The 10879-nt window shown below is 31.5% G+C and overlaps 1 protein-coding gene across 1 annotated transcript in view; it reads left to right on the forward strand.

Annotated features, from left to right (window-relative positions):
- The window catches only part of LOC108693178 (matrix metalloproteinase-2), a 172263-nt gene that overhangs the window by 126007 nt on the left and 35377 nt on the right, over positions 1–10879 (forward strand). The window contains exons 4-5 of the mRNA XM_018201990.1: positions 7777–7923; positions 9140–9282. Coding sequence (XP_018057479.1) covers positions 7777–7923; positions 9140–9282 — 290 coding nt within the window. The remainder of the gene's footprint in view (positions 1–7776; positions 7924–9139; positions 9283–10879) is intronic.

A 10879-nucleotide genomic window follows, 5' to 3' on the forward strand; every position in this document is an offset into this window, starting at 1 on the left:
AAATTTTATTATTACAGTAAAAGGTCTTTTCTATTTCTGTTTCTTTCTTTAAAAATCTTTTAGTGTTAAAATCTTGATTTTTATTTCTTTTTAGATATATAGATAATATTTCTAAAATTATCTCAACTTCTTAAAAGTTAAAATTACAACTTTAAATTTACGAAACATATTTTATCGCAGTAGAAGCAACAGCGTAAATGTCACACGTGATTATTATTAAAGTTGCCAAAAGACGGTATATTAATACAATATGATGATGGAGGTAGCGAACAAGTCGTAAAGTTCATTCATCAAAGTTTGGGAGCAAAACACTCTCTGGGGACGCTTATACATAAGAGGCGAAGGAGGCATTACACGGCCGAAGTTTACCAAATTTGCGTTACTCTCGGTAGCTTATTGTTACCGCAGAATTTGCATCGTTGTCTCTTAACCTACAGCCTTCTTCAAACTGCTTAGTCATTTCATATGCAATATGACATTCTTTTCTTCATGAAATATTGAAACTATACAAATTCAATGACAAAACAGAATGATAAATATAAGGAAATTACCGAGAAGGTTCAAGGGAAAAAGCAGAGTAAGAAATATATGAATATGTAATTTAAGTATTTAAGGGATGTAATAATAGAGTCTTCACAAAAATGAAATTTTGTTATGAAATCTTAACACGCACTGAATAATTTATAAGTTAATTTATTAGTATTTATATATTTATAATTATCTATAAATGGTATCCATTTAAACAGCTTTAATTTAACAAGAGCTTTGTGCCACATATTTTTTTTTTCCTAAATTAATAAAATATTTTATAAGCGGTAGATTTATTGTAATACAGATTAAGAGTCAAACAAAATTTTTTTGCACATATTTATAGTAATTGTCGAATTGTATTCGATAATCTACGCGCTTTTGATCGCACAAGAATTTGGCAATTAGTTCAATGAAATATATAGTCGATTTTTCAAAGGATAATCCTCGCATAGAAACAACCGGAATGCGTGCCGTCGCGATAATTCAGTCAAAATTCGCGCTATTTTTCTGATCGTGGACCATTTATAAAATATATACGTTTTAAATTGTTTTAGCACATAATTTTACACGCCATTCCTGTAACCTTCTCAATGTCTACATTTATCACGATATCTCTCTTGCTTCGTGATGTTCATTACTGATTGGCCGCGTAATGAATATGAGGCGATGTTGAAGGCATGATATTAATGGCGTACGCGGATGCGGTTTCTCTCGAAATTAGATGCACCCGAATGTACATGGAAACTGCACGAGGCAAATTGTTTCGTGCAAGCTAATTGTAGATGCATCGATAAATGATCAGTTAAATGTCAAGTGAAACATGATAGCTATTGCGCCGAGCTTTAATTAGGTCACCAAGAAGTCGAGACAGACAGACAGACAGACAGACAGATAGATAGATAGATAAATAGATAGATGGATAGATAGATAGATAAATAGATAGATAAGATAGATAGATAGATCGATATACATATACTCTTCTAAAAGGGTTGAATCATAATACAAACAAATTTAATTGTTATGTAATTAATTATTACATAATTGTTACATCAATTAAATAAATCAAATAAATAATGAAATATTATGCAAAATAAAATGAAAAATAAAGAACAAGTAAAATATAAAGCTAAAAAGCAAAGAAAAAATGTATATATGCATAAGCGACGAAACAAATAGAAAAAGAGAGAGAGAGAGAGAGAGAGAGAGAGAGAGAGAGAGAGAGAGAGAGAGATTTGTAACGAGTACAATGAGATATTATATATAGAGATTAGTATTATTTCACATACACAAAAAAGCGACCTTATTTGAGATACTTATATTGATATTTGTTTCTTTTCCTCGTATACTTGTCTTACTTTTCTTCTTACTTTCTTCTTACTTTTTTGGTCTTTTATTACTTTTTCCAATTAAATTTTTTATTACTTTTTCCATTTCGACAAGTTCTTGTTCATTTCTTACATCCACTTCCGAGGAATTTCCTAAAGTATAGTACAAGAGAAATTCTTTAGTCAATGATTACTGTCTTGTATCGAACAAGGATTATTGACATGTAGATGAATGCGTTAAATTAAGTAGACGGACAGTGAGAAAATTCGCTTCGTGCACTGCTGGTGCGAAATATGCTCGCTAGTTTAAACGAACGTCTGCCCCATTTTATATGAGGCGAGCTGTAACTATCAATTTACCTATTTGTCCAGACGCCTATTCGTCCATTAATCTCCGTCGGTTGTCTAACGGAAGCTAAACTGCGTGCACGATGTTGATTCCTTTTTCTTCATTTATCCATCAGATATGGGATCGTTCTCTATTTTTAATATATTATTGATTAATACGATATTAATACGTAGCATTTTTTTACATTTTGTAGCACAACCAACGCGAGTTATAAGTATCATCGGACTCAATTAATGAAAATGTGTTGTTTCTGTAAATCATTAACTTCATTAAATTGCATAGAGTAGCGAAAGAAGAGTCTTCATAATTCATATAATGATGTTTGGAGAAATGAGTTTTTACTCGATTGCACAATGTTTTACGCTAGTTCAAAGAAGAATATTGTAAATATTATTTTAAAGCAGTATTTTCTTTTTTCCAACTTTCTCGCGCAATTATGTCTTCGCTTTGCACATTTCTTTCCGATTCTTTCATAAATACTATTCTAAAGGTGATCCTACGCGTAGTACCGATAGGTAATATTGAATCAGAAATACTGATTGTAATGCAGTATGCATAAATATTTTTAATATTTTTACCTTACACGATTTAACCTTACACGATTAGTATTATTGATAATCTATTTCACTTCAATTTTACATATATTATTTATTGCACTGTCACATACTATAACATGGATCCTAATAAAGCGTTACGATGCTCGAGAATCAAAATTCAAATCATTGCTAGTATTCTATTCTACAGCAATATTAATAACATACGATCAATAATATTGTCAATATTTGTTAATACTGACAGTATTATTGACCATATAGGATTACCTTTATATATCCCATTAAATACATATTTCCAAGGGACATCTTAAAGAAGGAACATATATCTATGTTCTCTAACATCCTAAGGAACATTTTCAGGATGTCTTAAATAAAATGCTATATGGGTTATAAAAACGTGTTACGCTAGACTATGTATAAAAATGACGGAGTGTGGGTGTATATATACGCGTGTATGTCACCGAGGAAAAAGATATGCACTCGAGGTGATGGAATGGGTGATCGATAGCGAATTTACCGAGAAATAATACATCGAGAAATAATATCCTTCCGCTACGAGGCTGTGTCTATTCTGTCGCGTATGCGTATCCATACGTTGCAAACTGAGAATACCTTCACCGTTACGTATTTAAAATGTCGTCTTTCTAATCCCGCGTGTGAAAGATACTCCGGTAATCTCTCATCCGCAAAAACGTTATTCAGGTCACGACTGACGTTAATTTTGCTATTACAAGACATACCTGTGGCGCGGACCGTACGTTGGCAAAATTACAATGGAATTTACAACTCGAACTTTCCAACGGTTATGAAAATGTCGAGTTCTAAGATTGGAAGCAAGAGTGACACAGGATTATTCGAGACATCCTAAGTACGCGAAAATCTAATGTTGAAATTTTAGAGCGTATTCAGAAATTATGTGCGAGCTAGGAATTATTTTTCAAAAACTATTCTGTATAGAGAAGAGTTGCTGAATGCGTACCTCATCAATATTTTATATTATTATATTTAATATAAACATTTAGACTTGGTTGCATCAACGTCACTTTGATTTTAAGCGAAATTTTAAACTCTCTCTCTCTCTCTATCTTGTTTTAAAACCGAAAACAGACAGGAATAAAGAGAGTTTTAAATCTCGCTTAAAATTGAAGTAACGTTGGTGCAACCGGGCCTTAGTGATAAAATTTCACCATTTCTGTACAGTCGTTGCAATGTTCGGATAAATAGTATCGAGTGTGATTCGTTGCTCAATTTTTACGAACGAAAATGTTAAACATTAAATTAATATTAAATAAAAGAAATCTTTATATATATATATATATTCGAAATATGGAAGATCTAGATTCGAATTCCGACAATATTTTTTGCAATAAAATGTTCGCAGATTTAAGATTTTAAGATTCTCATTAACATCATGTTACTAATATTCTTACAAAGATACTTATTAACATCAAAAATTATTAAATTGCTTGTCAATTCGATAAGATATTACTATTCCAATTCTACTTATTGCATTTTAAAACTAAAAAAGATTTTGAAGTGCGGTTTATAAAATTAGATATAATATGTACTATAAATTCACACAGAAATATTTAAGCACTAAAATCGACTTTGATTGAATATAGGAATATTCTCTTATTTACTTAAAATTATTAAATTGCTTGTCAATTTAATATGTGATATTACTATTCTAATTCTATTCATGATTGCGTTTCAAGGCTTAAAAGGATTTCAGTTTGCAGTATCAGATATGTATATAAATTCACGCGAAAATATTAAAGCACTAATATCTATTTCAATCGATAGTTTCTTACTTAATTAGATTTATTCTAATTGATATGTTCAATTTCATTAGGATTATAATTGAAAATATTAAAATCATTAAAATTTTGCGTAAATTTCATGGATAATTTAGAGAAGAGACATTATCATTATACAAGTGCGAAACGGTACTTCGTACTATTTGTTCGCAGCAACAACTATCGCGAAGTTAGAACTATGTAGGACACGAATTGCAAACACTTCCACCTGTCACTCTGTGTAAATACATCTACTGACATTGATTTATATTTTTAAAAATCCCGTTTATATTTGTACCATCCATATATATTTCGAAATTCGAACTTTGACATTTCATTTCTAGACGCAGGCTATATTTGAGTCAGTATATTCGCGAACTATTCGGCAAGAGTTTGGCACACGATTGAGGACTATGCGAGAAGTTGTACGAGTACGCGCAGGGAATCACGCGAATTGCATCGCGGGAATGTTGATTCATCCATCGGAAAGTTCCACGATGTATATCGATCAGTATCAGATCGGTTTGCCTAATTGAGTGATATGTTCATCGTTTTAATAAAACAAGCATGTAAAGCGAGCGATGATGTGCCGTAGCGATAAGAGTAATCATCATCAATGTTGTCGAGTCCTGTTTCCCATTTCCGATATTACTCGCGGGCAAATCCGTTAATAATGTAAATTGTCGTGACCGGCTTTCTGTCGACATAAATCGCACATATTGACGCGAATCGGATCGCTTCATCAAAAGTCGGACGAGAGTTAATCGCTACATTTAATACTGACATACGCGAGCGTCATTAAATAAATGATAAAATTATGAATAATGAGAATAAATTTACATACAGAAAATTTATCTCGCGAAGGTAATGCGATAAAAAAAAATGTCTTTCATTAATTTTAATAATAATGAGACGAAATATTTATAAAAAAGTAGACGAATACAATAAATAAAATCAGGGAAAATTGTATTTTTAATAATAATGAAACAAAAATTTATCTGGAGATATAAATTTTTGTTTCATTATTCTCTGTTAAAACCAAATTAATATTTTAAAAAATATAGAAAAACAGAAACGCGCGTGGCAGCAAATAAGAATATATAATCAGAGTAAAATATTTAGAATTTCTCGCAAAATCTAAATATTATTCTAATATATCTTTATATTCTTATTTATTTCTATATACTTTTCTATTTTACATTTCTATTTCACGATATGTATTTTATCGATTTCATATATATACATGTTTATAAATTATGGAGAGAAATTTATGAGATGATATCAAATATATAAAGGAGAAGCACGCAATAAAATATAAACAGACATCTTGTGCGGGAAGTGTACTATAATTATGCAGTCGTGTCTGTAGAAACAACTCAGCGGTAGTCATCATTGCGCGAAATGATTAATTCCACTTGTACGTCAAAGCACTTTAAAGATCTCGAAGTCTTGACACAGATTCTACAGAAGTCGGCAATGACAACGTGGTTTTAAAGATAGAGAGAGAGAGAGAGAGAGAGAGAGAGAGAGAGAGAGAGAGAGAGAGAGAGAGAAAGGGAGAGGGAAAGAGGGAGCGGGGAATACTTTTAATTAACTTATGCTGCATTTTGTCAGCTTATACCGAGTGCTCTTGTTATTTCGCACTTTTAGGAGTACGGTAAAAAGAAAGAGGAAATAATTCATCTCTCGCGAGTTGCGAAACTTTTCGTATCTTTCGTGCGCCGAACTCGCGGCCGACGAGAAACTTAAAACATGTTTTACTTGTGACCTCGCCGAAACCAGCCGAAAGCAAGACAGCAGTTTTTTGTGCGGGAAACATATTAATTGCAGAATTTCCCGAAAGGACAACGTAAAATGGATAAATTATGATAGTGAATAAGCAGAGATAAAATAAAATTTTGCTTTTAGTAATATTTAATTTTTTCCAGAATATATTTACAAATATATGAGCAATTTATGTAATATATTTTTGTAATATATATTACATTGTAATATATTTTTGTAATAAATTATATAATAAAGTATTTTTTGTAATATGTTTTTGTAACAGAAAAAGGTATGAAATATACGATTTTTTAGTTAAACTTTGAAAGTAGAATTATTTGAAATTAGCGAATTAAATAGTACATATTTTTGAATGGATAATAATGTTAATCTTTAGAGGGAGTTAAAATCTTGCAGAGAGAAAGAGAGAGAGAGAGAGAGAGAGAGAGAGAGAGAGAGAGAGAGAGAAAATTTTTTTTAGATGAAGTTTCATATGATTCATTATTGCTTGCTTCAAAATGTGATATTGTTTCAGCATCACTATAATGGCTGTTCCGTTCTACATAAAGGTTAAATCAGGATAATTACAACAGTATTTATAATACTTAAATAAAGAGAAATTTTACAAAGAAAATATATATTAGAGAGATTAAATCCTTCAAAGCGTAAAATCTGTACACACCCCTTTACTTTTATATATAATAAATTACCACAAACAGAATTAAATTTTATTGAAAGATTATTTTATCCCAATTAACACATTGTGGGATTTAAATATGTTTCCTAAATATTTAATGAAATATTTAGGGAACATATCATTTCTTAAGTATGTATCTAATGTTTTATAATGATATAAAAAGCATACATAAAATCAACATGACTGCTTACGAGTTATTATGTAACATATACCCTGTTAAATCTATAGTGTTAAATTTAACTTAACGTGAGTTAAGTTCTTCGTCACTGCTTCCATTAAATATTGTTATTTTTTACCAAAACGATAATTAAATTTAACATTATAGATTTAACAGTGTAAATTAAAATATACATATACAAGTTGCTGTCGTAATGTAAATTCAAACAGACAAATTAAATCAATATTAATCTGTTTGATTAATAAAACTAAAGTATCCGACATATTCCGATCATTGAGCAAAATATATAACGTTTGATAATGTTTATATGGTGCAATTTTAAAATATTACGGGCGTGACGCATTTCTGTCGTTTTTCTCGGCGATCGTGTGTTCCCAGATAATCAGTAAATAGGTAAATACTTGAGTCGTGTGAGCACAATCGATCGAGCGAAGTTTATTTAGCGTTTATCGAAGCCGGACTGATCGTCTTAGTGAGCACTGCGTAAATATTTACCATTTACGTGGCCGTGCTTGTCCTCCGCGTCACTGGATCAATCGATCGATCTCTCATATGGGAATATTCCTTTCGTTTTTATTGCAGCTTAAGAACCGAGCAGCCTAGCGGCCTGGACACTGGCGGAGTCCGGCTGGAGCTGAGTAAGGCCCTCGATCTCTGGGCCAGGAATTCGAAGCTCACCTTCCAGGAGATCAACAGTGACCACGCCGACATTCTGGTCTACTTCCACCGGTAAGTTTAAATTAACTTTAATTGAAATGAATTGAACTTCATTTAATTTAACAATCTACTTATATGTGCATATTTTGTACTGCATGTGTATGTATTTTGATATTTTAAGTGATTAATTCCACGATTGAAATTGTTTTAATGCTAAAAATATTCACATTAAGCAAGAATGACATTTCATAATGAATACTTTGTTATTGAGTAAAATTTTGGGGGGGGGATTAATTAATTCACTATTATAATAATAAATGAACAATAATTATTAAAGCATTATTAGAATGCTTGACATTTTAATAATAGATCTGGACACAGAGATAATCCACGAAACGCATAGCTTCTGCAATACACAAAGTAAATAAAATATATATAAACTGTCTTCGTAATTGTTAGTGCGTAAATAATATATTTATATTTAAGATATAATTCGCAAACAATTGAAATATACTCACAAACTGCAAACGTTTCGACTCTGCATTTGACAATGAGTCCTCTTCAGTATGGAAGTCAAGTACAAACTAGAATTCGCAGTTTATGATTTCCGCAACTGAAGAGGATTCAAATCCAGAATTGAAACATTTACAGCTAACTTTGTTGATATTCCAATTGTTTGCGAATTAATGCTTCATAAATACAATATATTATTTACTTATATTTGATTTATTTTTGAAATCACAAAACTATTTTTTTATTTTAAACTATTATATACTATAATAATTTAAATTAGCCAGTTTTGGCATTTGACAGTGATAGAAACTAGGTTTAAGCGTTCAGATTCTAGACAGAATTTTTAGAAATTCCAGCAGTGGCATATTCGAAACTATTTACATCGTATGTGTAATAAAATAGTAACGCGACTTGATACCATATAATTGTGTAAAATCGCAAACTTGCGATAAATATTAATTACTGTTCTATTTACTCGAAATAATTTTTATTTCCCCGCTATATTTTTATGTTATGAATAAATATTTTCACATTTCACTTTGTTTTATTTAACTTTATTTCATAGCTCAAAAATATTAATCTGACTATAAAGTTTCAACAACAGCTTTTTCATTTTCACTTCAAAAAAATCAAAATTTTTTAATGTATAAAATAACGCGTCAGCTTATTGACTATACAGTCATATATTCGAACAAAGCAGTAAGATTAAATTCGATGATAACTGATAATTTTGTTGGCAGAATGCCAGATAATATTCGCGTTGCGCATTGTTCAGGGGTTATCATGGAGATGGATACCCATTTGATGGCAGAGGTCAGATCCTCGCTCACGCATTCTTCCCTGGCAAGGATCGCGGTGGAGACGCTCACTTCGACGAAGAGGAGATATGGTTGCTGGAGGACGAGAGCAACGAGGAAGGTAAACAAATCAGAATTTCTCCGATGGTCGTGCCTCAAATTATTCAAATCCCTCGCGCGAGCAATTGGAATATATGAACTCAGATGAAATAGCAAATATTTGAACGATGAGGCAAAAGAGAACGGATAAAAACTGGTTACTCCTAATAAATATTGTTTACTTCAATCTTTTGTGGCGGATGAACTATTTATTCAAGCTCTTTTTGGAGAGCTCGAATTGTTTGAAGGATTAAAATACTTCAAGTGTTACGTGAGTTGATTAATCATTGGTTTGATTAATCATATATTTTTATAAATATTTGAACTCTGTCTCTCTCTCTCTCTCTCTCTCTCTCTATCTCTTGAAATTCCCAACATTTTGCATGTCGAACTTCTCTCGCATTATTTCAAGGCATAGACTTTCGCGATAATAATTATCCAAGCCGTGTTTTGGTAGCGCGCCAACTCGGTCATCTGATACAAGGCGCGGTCACGCCTGTACGAAAGAGGGATAAATCCAGAAAGCGGTCCTTTCAATTCTATCGAGACAAGGCGTTATATAAGGCGTCATCGAATCAATATAAAATGCCAAACGACTTTTTATATAAAGGTATTCATGAGCAGCGTACGTGAGCGTCTGAAGAATTGTTTGCAAGCTTTCTTTATCGATTTTATCGATGTATTTTTTACCTCTTTTAATGCAATAAGAATTGTTTTGTCTTGAATTTCTCAAACAATGGCATACATACGATACATGCCATTTGCCAATATTAATTATTACAGCGCAGCTTTATATTCGACAGATTCAATTCTAGTACATATTTCCTCTCTTTTAATGTAATTAAAATTAAAATTTCGAATTTTTCAATTACATTATATTACCAAATATATGTTTAAAAATTAAATGAATGATTGCTTAATTATTTTCACGAGTCTTTTTATATAACTTTTTTCTCTTTATACACAATTAATTAAAATGCTTTTAATTAACATAGGTAGCCGAATAATTTAATATAAATGATAAATGACGTATAAAATAATAGTTTAAAATTATTAAAATCAGGTTTTATTTTAATATCTTTAAAAAATTTGCGTGTATAATGTGTACGTATATTTGTACAATTAATATATAAATATCCTTATAACTACACATTATCATTGTACAAGATTTTTCAAGTACTGATGCTTAATACATCACACTTTTCTTTTCTTCAGCAAATCGAACACTTCGATTCATTATTTTCTTTAGCCGCGTTTCGATGTATCAATTCAAACAATTATCGGCCATAGGGATCTGTAATTGACTTCTTGCTGCACTTTTCATCTTTTCTCTTTTTCTCTTAATGTTGAACGGTGCAAGAAGTTTAACTAAAAAAACAAGCCTAATTCCTAATGAAAATTAACAAGAAAGTGCAAACCCAGAGAGAGAGAGAGACAACCTGTTGGAATGATTAACGATGTTTCCTTAACAGGTCGGCAACCGCGTGTGCGTTTAATTAGCGCACAATTGAGACGACGTGACGATGCTGTAGGCGAAAGCCAGGAGAAGATAGACAGGGTTGAGAGAGAGAGAGAGAGAGAGAGAGAGAGAGAGAGAGAGAGAGAGAGAGAGAGAGAGA

This window comes from Atta colombica, unplaced genomic scaffold, assembly GCF_001594045.1.
Source record: "Atta colombica isolate Treedump-2 unplaced genomic scaffold, Acol1.0 scaffold88, whole genome shotgun sequence".
Taxonomy (NCBI): domain Eukaryota; kingdom Metazoa; phylum Arthropoda; class Insecta; order Hymenoptera; family Formicidae; genus Atta; species Atta colombica.